Genomic DNA, 19,791 nt, shown 5'->3' on the forward strand with positions numbered 1-19,791 from the left:
ATGGAGAGGTTTCTGATCGTAAGGATCCAGAATCTCCCCATCATCAGACGTCCCTTCGTCATCCTCATAAGGAGCCGACAAAGACGCCACCGGCCGTTTATGTGGCCGCATCCTAGTCTCCCCTTGCAACACATCCGACAAGTGCTGTACATAACTCGTCAGGGAGTTAACCCACGCCGGCTCCTGAGAAACCGGGAGAGGGGAAATAGGGAGACTGCGGGGTACCACCAATTGTCTCGGGAAACCCTGCATGGGTGACGACACCACTGACTGCTGGGACAAACCCATCTGTGTAAACGCGGGCTGCGGAGCTAACTGGCCCACTAAGGTTGTAAGCGCCTGAGCGAAACAAGCCCAGGGCGGCTCCTGTACCGGTGCTGTAACCGTAAGAGGCCTCGCCATTGACAAACACTGCCGGCAGAGGCCCTCCGCGCTACCCTCCCCCTCCGCTAAAGGTACTTTACACATAGTACACTGTAACCGGAGAGGAAAATCACTTTCAGACATGATGGTACTAAGTATGTGACCCCTCTCACCAATTGTATTTTGAAGAGGTGAGAGACCACCCTGCAGCACCGCACCGCAAGGGCTTAGCAGAAAGAACAGGGACAGTAATAAAGCTGACAGTCAGAATACAAGATACAGGCAGCAGCGCTAGCACAGTCACATACAATGCAAAGAAAATCAATTCCTGCACTAACCAGCGCTGATCACTCAACTACACAGACACAGGGCCTGGTAGGACACAGCGCTGCATACACAGACCTGACCACAGCGGAGGAGAGGTATGCGGGGGGACCCAGACCAAGATGCTTCCTTCCAGGCTTCCAGCAGCGTTCACCAGGCGTTCAGGAAGATGGCCGCCGAGGAGCAGAGAGGAGGCTGGCCTGGGGGAGGAGCGCTGCCACAGGGCCAGTCGGCAGAGTGCAGAGTGCACACAGCGTGCAGCGGGGGAGGCGCCGGCTGTGAGACAGGGAAGGCGCGCTCCCCTGGCATGCATTTAACCCCCGGGACGCCGCAGCGCTACCGCTCTGCTGCGGTCCGTTGTCCCAGGGGGGTAGTGGAAGCGCAGGTTCTTACCTGGCTCCACGCTGCAGCCAGTCCCCAGGGAGCCCCCTGCCTGGGGACTCTGGACCATGTAACAGCGGGGACCCACCGCGGGACCCCGCTGCTTACCTTGCTGTCCCCCTTGAATCCGGCCATGGTCCGGAACATCTGGGGTCACCGCTAGCTGTGACCCCAGATGCTCACCAGCATCCCCGGATCGGTACCGGCGTTCGGGGTGTAGGGAAGACAGCATGGACGTCAGGACTGACTGTCCATGCTGTACATCCAGATGTGCAGCCACAGCTGCATGCAGAAAAGCTTCAGGGGCTCTTCTTAGCCCCCACTCCAACAGGTGCACCCGACTCCGGCCAGGCACCAAACTAAACTGAGGTGCCTTGGCTCGGGGGCGGGGTATAGGAGGGGGACCCTAGTGCATCCTGGGAGGCTGAAAGCTTAACTCTATGGTGCCCGATGACTGACGTCACACCTATACCCAAGGTATCCTGTGGATACCCTATGGACCCTGAAGTAGAAATATATATCTATCTGATAACTACATATACAACACTGCTGCGTTTAATGGCTTACTGTGATCGCTGGTCCTGTATATGCTGGAATTATGACACACAATACAGTTTGTATGATGCACATATTAAAGCTGGATAAGTGCTAATTATGGCCCTCATTCAGAGGCGCTCGCAAGAAGCGAGCGCTCGTTCTGAATGAGGGCGGCCACTTCTATTTTTAAGTGCGGCCTCCTGGTCGCTAGCTAAGCTGTGGGTTACCACCCCAGCTTAGAGACTGACCAGGGTGATGGTCGCGATGGTCAAGACCATCGTGACCATTGGGGCTTGCGACGAGACCCTAAGGTTGGGTCTCGGCAGCCGCAAGTCCCAGGGAGCTTCCTGCACTGATCGAGCAGGAAGCTCCCCACTGACATCACTGCTGATGTCAGTGCGGCCACCCTCAAAACGGTAGGCGTTCCTTAAGGAACACCTCTGTTTGTGAAACCACCCCCCAGTCCCGCCTACAAAGCTGTCGATCAACATCCGGCCCTTTTGTAGTGAGCTCCGGAGCGAGAGAGTTTCTCTCTCGCTCCAGGGCTTGCGCACGCGCAGTGCGACCGCTGCGCGTGCGAAGGACCAAAACATCGCCCCGGTTGCGAGACCTCTGCAATTCGCCCTGGCATGCTGTCAATCAACCTCTCGGCCACATACTGACTGACGGCTGCCCATGCTTGCCTAATCAATGCTTGGAGTTTGTTAGAATTTGTGGATTTTTGTTTGTCCACTTGTCTCTTGAGGATTGACCACAAGTTCTCAATGGGAGTAAGGTCTGGGGAGTTTCCTGGCCATGGACCCAAAATTTCGACGTTTTGGTCCCCGAGCCACTTAGTTATCACTTTTCCCTTATGGCAAGGTGCTCCATCATGCTGGAAAAGGCATTGTTTGTCACCAAACTGTTCTTGGATGGTTGGGAGAAGTTGCTCTTGGACGATGTTTTAGTACCATTCTTTATTCATGGCTGTGTTCTTAGGCAAAATTATGAGTGAGCCCACTCCCTTGGCTGAGAAGCAATCCCACACATGAATGGTCTCAGGATGCTTTACTGTTGGCATGACACAGGACTGATGGTAGCGCTCACCTTTCCTTCTCTGGACAAGAGTTTTTCCAGATGCCCCAAACAATCTGAAAGAGGATTCATCAGAGAAAATAACTTTACCCCAGTCCTCAGCAGTCCAATCCCTGTACCTTTTGCAGAATATCAGTCTGTCCCTGATGTTTTTCCTGGAGAGAAGTGGCTTCTTTGCTGCCCTTCTTAACACCAGGCCATCCTCCAAAAGTCTTCGCCTCACTGTGCGTGAAGATGCACTCACACCTGCCTGCTGCCATTCCCGAGCAAGCTCTGCATTGGTGGTGCCCAGATCCCACACCTGAATCAACCTTAGGGGACGGTCCTGGTGCTTTTGTGCAAAGCAATGATGACTGCACTTTTTCCCTTGCAGGTAACCATAATTAACAGATGAGAACATGATTTCAAGCTCCACCCTTGTTTTAAAGCTTTTAGTCTGTTATTCTAACTCAATCAGCATGACAGAGTGATCTCCAGCCTTGTCCTCATCAACACTCTCACCTGTGTTAATGAGAGAATCACTGACATGATGTCAGCTGGTCCTTTTGTGGCAGGGCTGAAATGCAGTGGAAATGTTGTTTTTGGAACTAAGGACCTGATTCAGACCCACTCGCTAAGGCGCAATCGCTCGCTCTGAGCGATTTTCGGCCATCTGTGCATACGTATAATTTGCAGTGTGCGTGCGCAAGCCATTCGTTGTGATCTGATTTTGGTTGCTCGTAAGCCACTATCAGGTCGCTGCTTTGAGTGACAGATAGTGCCGTTTATGGGAGGTAACAGGGGAAGGTGCTTGTAAACGGGGGAGTGGATGTGCGAACGCAGGCGTGTCAGGCCACCAAAACGCTGTTTAAAGGGCCTGCATAATTAGCAAAGTAGCGTCATTGTACAAGTCACCTGCATGTATTTCAGCCAGCACTGATCGTTGTGCTTGCAGCAGGTTAAGGCAACCCCAAGGGCTGCGAGCAGCTCCGATGGCTCACGATGGTCCAGATTAAATCTTCATTTCCTGAAGATGACGTGTGTTGCGAGTGGCAAGGGGGCGTCTTTAGACACTTGCGAGCGCACTTTGCCGTAGCTTGCTAAAACATACTGGGCGTCCTTAAGCGACGCAGTGCGAGCACTTCATTTAAATAACCGGACCCTTTTTGCCAGAGAGCAACCGCAACTTGCGAGCGGATCTGAATGAGTTCCTAAGTTCACTGCCATGGCAAAGAGGGACTTTGCAATTAATTGCAATTCATCTGATCACTCTTCATGACATTCTGGAGTATTTGCAAATTGCCATCATAAAAACTGAAGCAGCAGACTTTGTGAAAACCAATACTTGTGTCATTCTCAAAACATTTGGCCATGGCTTGTAGAGTGTTTTCTACTCATATTAATATGTATATTTCATAGCCACCACAAAGACCAACTGTAATGTTATTATAAGTAGGGGTGTGCACCGGACACTTTTCGTGTTTTGTGTTTTGGTTTTGGATCTGGATCTTTCTTCGTGTTTTGGATCTGGATTGGTTTTGCCAAAACCACCCTTCCGTGTTTTGGGTTCTGGGTTTTGTGTTTTGGATCTGGATTTTTTCTTAAAAAATAAAAAAAACCCGCTAAAATCACATAAATGGGCCTTTTTTTGTTCCTACGCTATTAATAACCCCAATAACATTAATTTCCACTCATTTCCACTCTATTCTGAACACCTCACACCTCACAATATTGTTTTTAGGCCAAAAGGTTGTACCGAGGAAGCTGGATGACTATGCTAAGCGACACAAGGGGGCGGCACAAACACGTGGCCCATCTAGGAGTGGCACTGCAGTGGCAGACAGGAAGCCAATCAGCGTTATGGTGCCCATTTGCATGTAGCACGAACCCGGGAGATCCGTGCTACATGCATCTGTGTGATTGGCACAGAGCAATGACAGGTCCGTGAGACCCGTCTGTGCTGCTGTGGTAAAAAAAAAAAAAAAAACCTGTGTAAAAAAAGAAAAAAATGGCGTGCACCCCCCCAAAAAAGAGCAACCAGCCCCGGGCATTAGTAACCCAGTGCTGGGTGTGCTTAAATACAGGGGACAAACGACGTAGGGGTCCCCTGTACTTAAGCACAACCAGCACCGGGCTAGTCAGAACCAGCGCTGGTTGCCAAAATACGGGGGACAAACGACGTAGGGGTCCCCTGTATTCTGCGCAACCAGCTCTGGGCTCTGATCCGGTCCTGGTTCTGGAAATATAGGGGACAAAAAATGAGTAGGGTTCCCCTGTATGTTCCAGAACCAGCACTGGACTTTTTCTAGCGGGGGGCTGATGCCACAGCCAGGGGAGCCCTTTCACCGGGCCCCCCAGCCGCAGCATCAACCCTGACCGCTAGTCAGCCCAGGCCGGGGATCCCTGGAGAGCTGGGGACCCCCCCAATAAAGGGGTCACCCTCTCCAGGGCACCCCAGGCCCAGGCTGATAGCCCGGGGCTATCCCCGCCACCCCTGGTGGCGGTGGGTGGCGGGTTGATTGTGTGGTGTGGTGTAAATAAAGAATATCAAACATTGTCTTTACAAGTAGAACTGCAAGTCCCAGCTAGCCTGCCCCGCATGCTGGTACTTGGAGAACCACAAGTACCAGCATGCAGGGCATTAAGGGCCCACTAGTACCTGTAGTTCACCTGTAAAAAAAATGTTTAAAAAAACACAGGACACACACACCGTGACAGTATAAGTTTATTAAACATACACACACACACACACACATGTACACATACTCACCTATGTAACCTGTAGCATCGGTCCACTTGTCCGGTAAAGTATCCCTAGGGGACCTGTGAAAAAAAACATACTCACCATCTCCTATGCGAGGTTCTGTCCTCTTCGTTCCAAAGTAGGCATCCCCGGACTTGGCAAAAAAAAAAAACGAAAACGCGATCCACGAACTTAGTACCGTTCTATAGAACGGTACTTCCCGAATGAGAGCTTAGCGGCGGGGTATCACCATGGAAACCCCGCTGCTAAGCGTTCATTGGCTGAGAGAGGTCATCTCCCGTCTCTCAGCCAATGAACGGCTCCCTCCATTGTAGTCAATGGTGGGAACCGCAGGGTAAACTTTAATAACCTTGCGGCTCCCAGCATTGACTACAATGGAGGGAGCCGTTCATTGGCTGAGAGAGACGGGAGATGGCCTCTCTCAGCCAATGAACGCTTAGCAGCGGGGTTTCCATGGTGATACCCCGCCGCTAAGCTCTCATTCGGGAAGTACCGTTCTATAGAACGGTACTAAGTTCGTGGATCGCGTTTTCGTTTTTTTTTTTTTGCCAAGTCCGGGGATGCCTACTTTGGAACGAAGAGGACAGAACCTCGCATAGGAGATGGTGAGTATGTTTTTTTTCACAGGTCCCCTATGGATACTTTACCGGACAAGTGGACCGATGCTACAGGGTTACATAGGTGAGTATGTGTACATGTGTGTGTGTGTGTGTGTGTGTGTGTGTGTATGTATGTTTAATAAACTTATACTGTCACGGTGTGTGTGTCCTGTGTTTTTTTTAAACATTTTTTTACAGGTGAACTACAGGTACTAGTGGGCCCTTAATGCCCTGCATGCTGGTACTTGTGGTTCTCCAAGTACCAGCATGCGGGGCAGGCTTGCTGGGACTTGCAGTTCTACTTGTAAAGACAATGTTTGATATTCTTTATTTACACCACACCACACAATCAACCCGCCACCCACCGCCACCAGGGGTGGCGGGGATAGCCCCGGGCTATCAGCCTGGGCCTGGGGTGCCCTGGAGAGGGTGACCCCTTTATTGGGGGGGTCCCCAGCTCTCCAGGGATCCCCGGCCTGGGCTGACTAGCGGTCAGGGCTGATGCTGCGGCTGGGGGGCCCGGTGAAAGGGCTCCCCTGGCTGTGGCATCAGCCCCCCGCTAGAAAAAGTCCAGTGCTGGTTCTGGAACATACAGGGGAACCCTACTCATTTTTTTCCCCTGTATTTCCAGAACCAGGACCGGATCAGAGCCCAGAGCTGGTTGCGCAGAATACGGGGGACCCCTACGTCGTTTGTCCCCCGTATTTTGGCAACCAGCTCTGGTTCTGACTAGCCCGGTGCTGGTTGTGTTTAAGTACAGGGGACCCCTATGTCGTTTGTCCCCTGTATTTAAGCACACCCAGCACTGGGTCACTAATGCCCGGGGCTGGTTGCTCTTTTTTGGGGGGGGGGCACGCCATTTTTTTCTCTTTTTACACAGGTTTTTTTTTTTTTATTTACCACAGCAGCACAGACGGGTCTCACGGACCCGTTAGTGCTCTGTGTCAATGACACAGATGCAAGTAGCACGGATCTCCTGGTCCGTGCGTGCATCTGTGTCATTGAAATACACAGCAGCACAGACGGGTCTCACTGACCCATCTGTGCTCTGTGTCACTGTCAATCACACAGATGCATGTAGCACGGATCTCACGAGTCCGTGCTACATGCAAATGAGCACCATAATGCTGATTGGCTGAGAGCCGTGACAGACGGCTCTGTCAGCCAATCAGCACTTTGCCCATTAAAGGCAAAGGCATTTTTTTTTAAATGGCCGCTCGAGGCAAAACCTCGAGATCCGACAGCAGATCTCGAGGTTTTGCCTCGGGAGAGGGATCCGGGGCAGACAGGGAGATCCGAGCTTGGGCTCGGATCGCCCCGGATCCCCGAAGTTCGGGTGGGTTCGGTTCTCAGGGAACCGAACCCGCTCATCCCTAATTATAAGTAGTATTACCTGAAAGGGTAAGCTATGGCAATGTCAATGCGGAGGTCGCTCTGGGTTCTGTTGGCGCAGTCCACGCTGACTCTCAGTTGTCCGGAATAACCACCACATGTTGCAAACGCAAAGATTGCAAAAAGCTGTAAAACAAAAAAAGCAAAAAAAAAAAAGCAATTAAATTAACATATTTGTGTGAAATAAACAAAAAAATATATTTATTTATTATATTTATAATAAATGCCAGTGGTTGTCTATTTCTTTTATGTTTATTTCAAATAAAATTATGGGGTAAATGTAATGGCCTGCGTGATGCAGGTATCAAAAACCAGGGTGGTTATGACTTTTAAATGATTGCCCCATTAAGACATCAGGCAGACGCGCTGGGAACAGATGCCTGCATTGCACAGGCTATTACATTTACCCCTTTGAGTGCTAGGGGGTAAATTTACTAAGATGGGAGTTCTATTAGGATGTGATGTTGCCCATAGCAACCAATCAGATTCCAGGTATTATCTTCTAGAAGGTGCTAGATAAATGAGAAGTAGAATCTGATTGGTTGGGCAACATCACTTCTTAAATAGAACTCCCATCTTAGTAAATTTACCCCCTAGAGTCACTGGTCTATAATGAATGCCCCATGCTTACTGGAGGCGGTAAGAATAATCTTACTGATCCCCCAGGCCAGCGTGGAGGCAAATGTACATGTGGTCAATTACTCAGGCTTCCAGTGCCACTTTCTATAAAACAAAATAAATAAATACAAGGTTTAAAAAATAATCCCCCAATAAAAGTTTAATCAATATGTATTTTTTTTTATTAATTCAATAAAGGTTATAACTAGCTGGGGGACTTTTAAATCAGGTAGAAGCTCAATCCCCTGTGAAAATACCCTGATCTAGGACTTATCTCCCTACAATTAATTCCTTAGACCAGAGGTTCCCAAATGTGGTCCTCAAGGCACCCAAGCAGTTCAGGTTCTAGAGATATCCATGGTTGACCACAGGTGGCTAAATGAAATTGACTGAGGTACTAATTAAGTCACCTGTGGTCAACGATGGATATCACTAAAACCTGGACTGTTAAGGTGCCTTGAGGACCGCATTTGGGAACCTCTGCCTTAAGGTGCATACCCACGGAACAATCTGTACCACCAACGACTTGAAAGATATCGTTCAAAGATATCGTTCAAAGATATCGTTCATAGATATCGTTCAAAGTTCTTTCAAAGATCTTTCAAAGATACTGTATCTGTCAGTGAGTCATCCTGCCACATCTCTGAACACGCAGCAAAATTTACGATATCGTCCAAGTTAGCCTGCATGCATGGCCGATGAGATATCTTTATCGTCCATGCGGGAACGCGCATCGTTGGTCGTTGGTCGATTGTTCACTGCCTAAAAATGAATGATATGATATCGTTATCATTCAGGAAAATCGTCCCGTGTGTATGCAGCATTAGACTGTGGAATAATGGGCCTGATTTAGAGATGGACCCTAATGCGATCGCAGCTGAGTTTTGATACGCAGCGCAGAAGGGAAAATATGGTAACGTCTGCAAAGATCACCTGAGCATAGAGAAGCCTTCTAACCTGCGTGCGATGACACATACATGCGTAAATAACGGTACCATCGATGCACATCGGTGGCCATCTTGCCCCTGCAGCAGGTCTGACCAGCCACATAATCGGGAGCTCTAATTTCATGTAAAGGGCTCTCATGCTGTGTATGCACTGGCATAGGCTAATTTATGCACGCCCATGTAATGGCGTTTAAACGGACAGGCACGCCTGCGATTTTCTGACCACACCCCCGTCACCCCCCCCTAAACGCTGACTACCTGTCAATCACTGTGCGATGTATTCCGATGTTCATCCGTAATCTCAATGTGAACGCAGCGCATGTGCGGTGTGGCTTATACGCATGCGCAATAATAAACAATCGCTCAATCTGCGTACGTAATCGCCATTGCGGTCATCTTTGAATCAGGCCCAATGTCATGTTGCAAGCACAGAGATTGGAGATGTTGGAATATGTGTGTACAACCGGCAGTGATATGGCAGAGTGTAGGTACAAACAAGCGGGTGCCCTGAGTCAATGAACATACAGGTCACCAGCCAGTGACTATATGTGGGTAACGACGGACGCAAGTGGTACCTGTGTCTCTAGGCATTGTGGATCACCTGTAATACCGGGTCTCTCCAACCTAAGTGGAAGAGGTCCGCCTTCTAATGTGGCACTCTAACACAGTAACACGATGGCGCCGCACAAGCGCGCAAGTAATGTCGGCTGCCATCTTGGTTAGGAACATGAAGCCTCCCTGTAGGAACCAATGTAGTATGTGCAGTAGCGCTCTCCAGCTTCAACGGGAGAAAGTTGGCGAAGCTGGCGTGTGATGCCCTTGGGGGTGAGTGTGATGTTTGTGTTAGTAAACAAATTCAGACACATTTCTCAGCACATTTCAGCAGTTATCATCTATGCACGGGGGAAGTGAATGTTGCATAAGATAACTGAGGTTCGGATAGAACAGAGGGCACATAAACCCCTAGGCAGGGATGCGTGGGGTTAATAAAGTGCTAGCTTTTTCATGGTGATGTAGGTGCATGGTTGGGGGGGGGGGTAGATTTGTGGAGCATCACCCTTTAATGGGGTACAAGATGCCTAGCAGGGACAAATTTCATTTATAGAGTGTTTTTTGTTCGTTGTGGGGAGGTTTTAGAGAGTAGGTTGTATGTTGGCGGGCACGTTCCATCATTGGGAACATACGTGGCGGGAAAGAATGGCAGTATCTATAAAGCGTCCACCTTGCTGCAGTATGAGCGGTGCGCCTCCTTCAATGCACTGGTTAGGCTGATTTTACCCTACTGGGGTCAGCGGCATCTCTCGTCGGAGAGGGCTAAAATAGTGCATTGGGATGGGGCTGGATACCGTCTCACTTGCCAGAGAGGGATATCGGCCCTTGCAAGTTTTATATCACTATTACACTTGAATTGGGATATTGGCCCGTTCAGTGAGTGTTTTTACATCCTTGCATAAGTCAAGTGTGGGGCGTCAGGTTACTGGCCGTTCTTTCTTATGCCACCATACTCTGATTGTAAAATAAATAAAGCTGACCATATATTTTTTATCGCATATATACTTGGTCTGTCTCTTTATTATATTTAAGCTTGGTTTAATAACTTTGTGGTTGCACGCATTATCTGCCGATAGGGAGTTTATTGTTCCCATTGGATTGTTTTAACAGGGTACCGCTCCCTACTCATTTTACAAATTAAGATATGTGCCCTTCCTGTTTCCAGAGTGCTATGAGTTCTCATCTTCAATCCTAACTGTGGGGGTTGTGGCCTAGCCAGGGAGGTCACTGAAAGCACTTGGCGGGCACAGCTTTTAACTGCCGCGGGGCTCTCACCTGAAACAATCACCCCTGGCAGCTCCTCTGTGTCCTGGAGATCCCCATGGTTTGAGTTTAGACTCTGAACCGCAGCTGGAACTAGAGCCGTGGCAAACAGTACCTACCAATATTTGGGAGCAAGGATTCTGGACCTTTTGTACCATCGGTGTGCGCATGGAAAATCGGCATATCCTCACATCATGGGTGTGTTTCCGGCACTATTTAGATGCTGATGTAGGGATGGAAATCGGAAGCCCGCCATCAAATGATGGCTGGGCTTCCGTCAGCGAAATTTTCGATCCAATGGTAACTAACCATCGCATCAAACTATTGATATGATTTGTGTCTGCTTAAAAAAATCTCTTTGCACAAGGGCAAAACCCTTGAAGTGTGGTTGGCCGGGGATAGGACTGGGGTTGGACCGGGGGAGGGAGCTTGGAGGCAGGATTGGGGGTGGGGCTCGAAGAGATTCCTTTGTACCTGCTGCTCCCGACACTCGGGTGTCTCCATTTAGGCATGGCTGCCACCCGCAGGTCGTGCTTAGACTCCTGCAGGAGGTAATTCCTGGCAGCCAGCTCCTCTGTACCCAGTCACTGCCCCCTACAAAAAAGCGACCATCAGAACTCCATAAAATCTTTACCATTCGATGGCATCAAACATCAGAAAGCTGCCATTGAATGGTAAAAACACTACCATCAAATGAAAAACATTGATGGTTTGAAACCATCACAATTCAATATCCATCCCTATGCTGATGCTATGCAGAGTATCAGTGAGAGAGTCCCACCCAAACCTTTCCCCCAGTGGGACACAGCAGCCCAAAAGTGAGATGGTGGGACAGTGCCCAAAAAGCAAGACTGTCTCACCCGAAATCAGCACGGTTGGGGGATCTCTATGCGGTTTACTGCCTGCATTAGAGATCCAAACCCCACCGAGCACTGTACCTCGCTGCTGTCATAACAGCACTCGCTGCTTCTATATGTTCCTCTCTGGTGACAACATTCTTCTCTGCTGAAGGTAGCCCCACACTGCTACATACAGGTTTGCAAAGCTGATTTGTCCGAATGGGCTCTGAAGGGGCAGGTGGGGTATCTAAATGGGCACTGAAGGGACATGTAATGTGTCTAAAATGGACACTGAAGGAGCAGGAGGGGAGTCTGAAGGGGAATGTGGGATGTCTGATAGGGCATGTGGGGTGTCTGAAGGGACATACGGGCCACTAAAGGGGCATGTGGGGTGTATGAAGGGGCACTTAAGGGGCATGTTGTGTGTTTGAAGGGGTACTGAAAGGGCATGTAGTGTAATGTGTCCAATGGGGCACTGAAAGGGTATGTAGTGTGTCTGAAGGGTGCATGGGCACTACAGGGGCATGTGGGTGGTATGATGGCATGGAGTGAAGGTTGAGGAGTATTGCAGGGTTAAATGGGAAATATTTTAATATTATATATAATACTATGCCACACATTAGTGCCCACAAGTCATTAATTCTACACAAACAGTTTTAGAGTCGCATCCAAAATTTTGCCTTTTAAAATTATAATGTGCCATCATCAGTGATCAGCACCCTACCCAAACATTGTAGAGTGAACACTATTTGCTAAGCATAAACATTTATTATTGCTTGTATATACTCTTTAAACGCACTCATCACATTACAGCTTTTGCTGTGCTGTGGTTTTTACATTTGTCACGGATAATTTAGGATTGATGTTCAGTGTTTACAGCTGTCACATCATGCACTGCGGGAGATGATTGGAGCTTGCCCTTGATGCACATCAATCTAACATATTAAAGTTATTATATCACTCTTTTTTTATTTTATTTTGCAGTGTTCAGAACAAAAAATCCAGGGTTTTTGTTTACAATTAATTATCGAAGGTGCTGAGGTTTAGGCAAATGAACAAATGACAGAATTCTGATGCATAAGGTATTATAGTAAAGCATACGCATTGAGTACCAACATTGTGCCAGATGGCAAATATGAGTTACAAGAATGATTGCAATATTAGAACAAAAATAAAAATTCATATATAAATGCAAAAAAAACAAGTATTTACACTTCGAACCCTAACTGTGCAATTAGAATGCGAGTGTTTACAACAAGATCCCATGTAGTATGCAGTTGCCGGGGAGAGGGTATCAGATGTGTATAAGGGGGGATGGGGGTCTCTCCAGTACATGTTGGATATGAAATACCGGCAGTCAGGATGCCTTCTGTCAGTATGCCGACAGCGGCATCCCTATGTTCGGTATCTCAACAGGGGCTGGGTAAGTAAACTAAACCTCCCCATTCTCCCCCTAGCCCTCCCTTCTTGGGGCCTAAACCTAACCCTCCCCACCCTGCGCCCAAACCCTCCCCATTAGTGCCTAAAGCTATCCCTTCCCCCGTTGTGCCTATATCTAACTGTCCCCCTTAGAGCCTAACTATAACCCCCCAGTTCGTCAGGATTCCGGTGTCAGTATGCAGGCTGGCGTCGGGATATAGCCGCCTATGTTTAGTCCCGAGTCGGGATTCTGATGCCGGGATTTATACAGATGGCATCCCCACCGTTGGTATTAAAATGACATCCCCTCTAGTACAACAAGTAATTTTTCAGTGACTGTCTAATCACCTTCAGGAGTTCCAAAACATTAACTGGTCCACAAATTAAAATACTTTCATCATCTACAGATTGGACACTCCTCTTTCGGGGCACTGAGGAAGGGTCATTACAAAGAGATCAAGATGCTGTGGTGATGTATAGCAACTGCCGAGTAAGGATGGATGGACATTGGGTATTGATACACTGTAAATATCGATATTTAGGGCGCAATATTGGTCTGATTTCCAATTGTTAGTGAAGTATTCTCTAGCGTTTCATCAACAAGGAGATGCTCCAGTGCACATGCGCAAATTTGACCCCAAAAAAGAGTGATTTTCCCCAACAATAATCGCATTATATTTATTCACTGGTGACAATCCCATATTGATCCAAAAGTTCGATGGGACTTTCCAATTATCCAACCCTACAGCAAGGGCCTCTGGATCCACGAGGTGAACAGGTCTCTTGGTGGACTTGGCTATATATACAAATAGAAAAAACAGGGATTGTACAGAACATGGAGATTGTTTATAAACATTGCTGCATCAGCAGTCATAAAACTCAAATAGGCCGCAGGGCGGGAAAACCCAAAGGTTGGGTACCATTGTAGGCAGTGCGGAGGATATGGTGGTAGAAGCAATGGAAGAAAAAGCATATGATGGAAGAGGGCCCTGCTCTTACAGCATACTTACATACTCTCCAGGTGGTAGCGGTAGCCTCCCGAATATTTGGATAGCCCCCCACACCCACGGGAGAGTGTCCCGAACCCACTTGTTAGTGAAGTGGACAGATTGGGGAGATAATTGCCGGGAATCGCGGCTCAGTATGGAGAGGGCGTGGCTAAATGATGCAAATTACATTATTTAGCCATGCCCCCTCAGTACAGTCCCACGATTCACTGCAGTTTCCCACGATGGGGCGCGGCCTAATGATATAGGAGCCTAGCCCCCACCCTCCGAAGTGGCCAATTGCATCTCCTCTCCACGCTTCTCCCAGAGAGGACATATATAAAGTCAGCATGTATGGCTTACAGTCTAAAGGAGGGGCAGACAGACAGGGGTGACACAGAGTGGAGAGACAGTGAGCAAGGAGCAGCAAGTTAGGATGAAGGCTTTGATGAAGAAGTGGGTCTTGAGAGTCCGTTTAATATTTTGTAGAGAGGTGGAGAGTCTCATAGGAAGAGGGAGAGAGTTACAGAGGTGAGGAGCAGCATAGGGAAAAATCTTGGAAGCGAGAGTAGGAGGAAGTCATCATCAGGGGCATATCTACCCATTGGCCAGGATGGCACTCGCCAGGGACGCCGACCAAAGGGGGGGCGCCTTCCGGCAGTGTCACCAGCAACCAAGAGGTGGACAACCCCCACAGTCCCCCGGCCCCACAAGTTTAGGGCAGACCGCAGTGAGAGTGGTCTGCCCTACACAGTTTACAAACACACAGCCACCAGCAGCGGGTGCGTGTTTGTTATAGCAGCCAGCCAATGAGAGTCAGACAGACTCTCATTGGCTGCTGCGTCGTCCATGGAGGGAGCCAGCTGGAGCTCACTCATGAGCTCCGTCTTCCGGCTCCCCCCACAGCGGGTGATGGGAGAGACGTCATGGCATCTCTCCCATAGTGCAAGAGAAGAGCCGGTACTCGGAGCAGACATCGGCGGTCGCTTAAGGAGCGGGGATCAGGTAAGTTGTGTTTTTTTTTTCTTCTGTGTGTGTGTGTGTAAGCCTTGCACAGCAGGGAGGGGGGGGCACTGTATAGGGGGTGGCTGCTACTGTGGGCACTATGGGGGGATGCGCACTACTGGGGGCACTGTATAGGGGGGGCAGCTACTAGGGGCACTTTATGGGGGGTGCCCACTGCTGGGGGCACTGTATGGGGGGGCAGCTACTGGGGGCACTATATAGGGGGGACTACTACTGGGGGCACTATATAGGGGGGACTACTACTGGGGGCACTGTATAGGGGGACTACTACTGGGGCCACTGTATAGGGGGGACTACTGGGGGCAATGCAGCATAGTGGGGGCTACTACTGGGGACACTGTATACGGGGGAGTACTACTGGGGCAATGCAGCATAGGGGGGATTACTATTGGGGGCAAGGGGGGCGCCAGTCCTTTACATTGCCAGGGGTGCTTGGAACCCTAGATATACCCCTGGTCATCATCTGGGAGGAGAGAGAGTAAGCTCCTAAGTCTTCAGCCAAGGAGAATATGGGAGTTTCCTAACAACCCCTCAAGAAAAAGAACAGTCAAAACAACTTCTCTGTAGCTGACCAGCATGTAGAAGAGGAGGAGATGACAAAACCACAAACATCGGATGGTAAAGTCTTCTTTACTCAATAATGAGCTATATGCATAGATAAGAGATTGTCTATTAGCAATCACTTTACTTCTACCACATTGCAGGGATGGGCTCCTATTGCAACCCCTGTCCCTGCATGTGTTTCATGGTACATTGGAGCAATTTAAATTATTGGGAACCAATTCCCCATAATAAATATGCCCCTAAGGCAGACCTGTTAAACTCTTACATTGATGTGAAAAAATTTGTCACAAAACTGACTTTGAAAAAGTATTTTTTAAAGGATGCTATGAAGTTAGGAATACTAGTCCTAACCATACTTGCCGACTATCTGGCTGCCCCTTCTGGGAGGGAGCAGCCAGATCGGCATGACTGGGGGGGCATGGCCAGCAAACGGGTGAGGCCGGCCAGACGACGAGTGTTTGCAGGCGGGGCAGCGGAGCCACACAATCTCGTCATTTTGGCCCCGCCCCCGCTACACACTGCCAATATTACAGGCAGTGTGAACCAGGGGGCGGGGCCAAAATGACGCGATTCCTCGTGAATTGCTTCACCACTACCCAACCCCCCCCGCTGCTGGGGTTTTACATGTAATTGCGGGGGGGATAAGAGGTGTCGGCGGCATCCGGGAGGCTTGCCTGTCTTCCCGGGAGGTCGGGTGCGGCACCCGATTTTCGGGAGGCTCCCGACCAAATCGGGAGGGTAGGCAAGTATGGTCCTAACCCTGCTCCATAACTACTACTACTGACAACGAGGAAGGTATTAGAATTGAGAATGGAATACAATTACACTCTGGACTGATAAACAATTCAACATTTTTTCCATCCTATTTGAAGTTAAATTTCCTGGACATATATGAAGCATTAGTAAAAGAAGATTTTGAAAAACTTTGCAATAGGAACAAAGGTAAACAACAAAAACACAAATAATGGGCTGAAGAATTTACCAAACAATCCGAACATCATAATCAAAGGCAGGGAGATAATTATATTGTATACAAAAGAGTATTTGATTAAAGCCACAAGACTTCTATATGCTACTGAGGGGTAACTTTACTAAGAGTTGTGTTTGGGTGAGATTGCATTCTCATGTGAGTGTAGCTTGTTTTCCCTACTCGCAGATTTACTGAGGGCAAACATGTGCAGACTTGCAGGATACGAAAACAAAACTCACACTAGTTTACAAAACACAACCAAATACACCATCGGCCAAACACGCAGGTACTTTCCATAGGAAATAACACAACTTTACCAAGAATCGAGTTTTGAAACTCGCACAGGAAATTACCAAACTCTTACCAAAATAGACTTTTCAAATAGACTACCTCCTGAGATGAGTGTCGGCATGTGTTCACAGAGGTTTCAAGTTGCAATTACTGAGAGCACAATGATGATTCCTATAAAAGGGGATAAATTAGCTGCATTGATTTGTGTGAAGCAAAAATGGCAGAATATACTACCAGTGCTATTCACTGCATGTGGCTGGGATTTCAGTGGCTCTACCACCAGGCTGGAAGGACTCGGAAGCAAGAAACTGAGCAAGCTCATGAGGTAATGCAGGTACCACAAAGGCTGCACAGGCCACAGTTTTTTAGGAGGCATTTGAACCTGAACACAAGGTCATACAGATGAACCGTAATAACATATTCCATCTGTATGACCAAGTCAAACTGGACCTAGACCAGTGGCGGGCTGGGCTGGGGGGCAGGGTGCCATGTGCCCCCCGGGCCGCTCTATTAGTAAGCAATGTGGGCCGCCCACCTCCTCCTTGCATAGGGCCATGGAGGTGGACCAGTCAGTGTGCAGCTCAGCTGCTTCCGCCGCGGCTGCGTCCCGATTTTGACTGTCGGAGGCAGCCGCAGTCACGTGCTATTGTGGTGTGTACTACAGGGCTACGGAAGCCCTGTAGGTACATAATGCACAACAAGGCTGCCTACGGCAGGCACCAACCCCGGCCGTCCCGTCGGCGTCGCGCATAGGCGGGCACCGGCTGTACACAATGAGCGGCGCCGGCAGGGGGAGGAAGGGTGGGGCCGCCCGGTTATGGGGTCGCAGGGCAGATATGGGGGTCGCAGGGCATCAGCAGCGCCGGTTAATTTGTCAGTGTATGAGTGACACGGCCACCCTGCTGCTATTGGCCGTGTCACCCAGGACCCCTCCCCCCGACCCAACAGATTTATTTTGTGCAAAATAAAGATGTGTTTTATTTCAAAAATGGGAGCCGTATTTTTAGTAAGAGGCTCCCATTACTAGTGAGTTAAAAATAAATAAATAAGCGGCCCTTCAGCTTTGAGACAACACATCCCAACATGCCCTGCAACAGTTTGAATACAAGACTCCTGACAAGGCATGCTGGGATGAGTAGTTTACCAGCAGCTATAGGGCAGCTTATTATAGCCCACCCCTGGTAGGACATGGAACTGCCAAATAGGCAGGGCCATTGAAAGTCCACCCTTGGCTGCACCCTGAGAATGAAAGGAAGTGGAGAGAAAAATAAGCAGGGGAAGAGGAGCTGAAGGAAAGAAGGAGAAGAACCCAGTTAAAAGAAAAGAAAGTGGAGAGAGAGAAAAGCAGAGAAAAACAAAGAAGAAATAAAGGTAAGTGTATGTTTAGTATGGATTTTATGCTCTTATTTTTCTTTTGAAAAAAAAATATGGTGGGAGGGAATTCTTGTATGCAATATTTCTCACTCTACACTGACCGTTGGGGAATATGTACATGGTGCTGCTAAGTGACAAATGTGCTTTAACCAGCGCTATTTTACGTATGTTAGTAGCACTATTATACATAAGTGTACGTGTAAAATAGCGCTGCTAACATACATAAGTGAACGTGTAAAATAGCGCTTCTAACATACATAAGTGAACGTGTAAAATAGCGCTGCTAACATACATAAGTGTATGTGTAAAATAGCGCTGCTAACATACATAAGTGTATGTGTAAAATAGCGCTGCTAACATACATAACTGTATGTGTAAAATAGCGCTGTTAACATACATAAGTGAACGTGTAAAATAAAGCTTTATTATACCAAACACCTCCATTTAAGGATGCGCCGTTACTTATGGGCCAGTGCCTTGGACTTGCCCCCCAGGCTAAAAGTTGCCAGCCAGCCCCTGACCTAGACCCTGACTCAGTAAGTTCCCACTCTGCCAGGCCTGCATAAGCTTCTGGCTGTCTTGCACTTTCTGGCTACTGGTAATTTTCAGTCTGTGACTGGTAGAGTTCTCGCGATATCCCAGCCAACATTGTCATGGTACCTAACTCAGGTAATGGTGGCATTTCAGCCACTAATGGATACCTGTATCTGCACTCACAACCGCTGCCCAGATGGCATTCTTGCAGTGGTTCGTTGTGCTGGTAGCCTTTCGTTCAAACAGCATGTTGTGGGATTTCATGACCTCCTGCACAAGGGCCATGTTCTCCTCCACGGAGAATTTCACATTGCACCTCATCTTGGTCTTGCTCCTCTTCCTGGGTGCCTCATCACTGCTGCCTGTACTGCTCAATAAAGCCTCTTGAGCAGCAACCTCCTCCACCTCACTTTCTGCCAACCTCTTCTCATGCCCAGAACATATTCCTGTGCCCCTCCATATACAGACACAAAACACACACACACACACACACACACACACACAAAAAAAAGACAAACTAACACAAACCTTCTCTCCTACTACCACCACACACACACAAAAAAACACTGACAGGACAAAAGATAAAAACACAATAAAGAATGACATAAAGATTAGACAAACAGATAAATAACAAAACAATAAATAAGCACAAAACAATTTCCACAAACAAAGCAGCAATCAATTCCCCTAGCCAAAACCTCTCATATACCACTAAACACACTCTTCACTGTCCCTCTGCCAACTCCAACCAACAAAACCCTCAAAGGTCGGGCTGTTTGTGGAATTTTTATATGCTTGGGCAGTATATACATCACGTGACTGCTTCAACCAATCAGAACATGTTTCTAGGTTGCTACATACATTCTCATGCATGTTTTAAAAACTCATTCATTCTCTCTCGTGTTTTGCCAAGAACTCACATAACTAACACCTTTGCTTTTACCATCAAAAAACACGATTTTGCAAAACTCACTTCTTGGTAAATATGAGTTTGC

The 19,791-nt window shown here is 48.3% G+C and overlaps 1 protein-coding gene across 2 annotated transcripts in view; it reads right to left on the reverse strand.

The window, feature by feature from the left end:
* The window catches only part of SYNPR (synaptoporin), a 239,903-nt gene that overhangs the window by 67,663 nt on the left and 152,449 nt on the right, over positions 1–19,791 (reverse strand). For both annotated transcript variants that reach the window (XM_088473456.1, XM_088473457.1), the window contains one exon: positions 7,415–7,539. In XM_088473456.1, the coding sequence (XP_088329582.1) occupies positions 7,415–7,539 (125 nt within the window). The remainder of the gene's footprint in view (positions 1–7,414; positions 7,540–19,791) is intronic.

The sequence above is a fragment of the Taudactylus pleione genome, unplaced genomic scaffold, assembly GCF_031769625.1.
Source record: "Taudactylus pleione unplaced genomic scaffold, aTauple2 ptg000135l, whole genome shotgun sequence".
Lineage (NCBI taxonomy): Eukaryota > Metazoa > Chordata > Amphibia > Anura > Myobatrachidae > Taudactylus > Taudactylus pleione.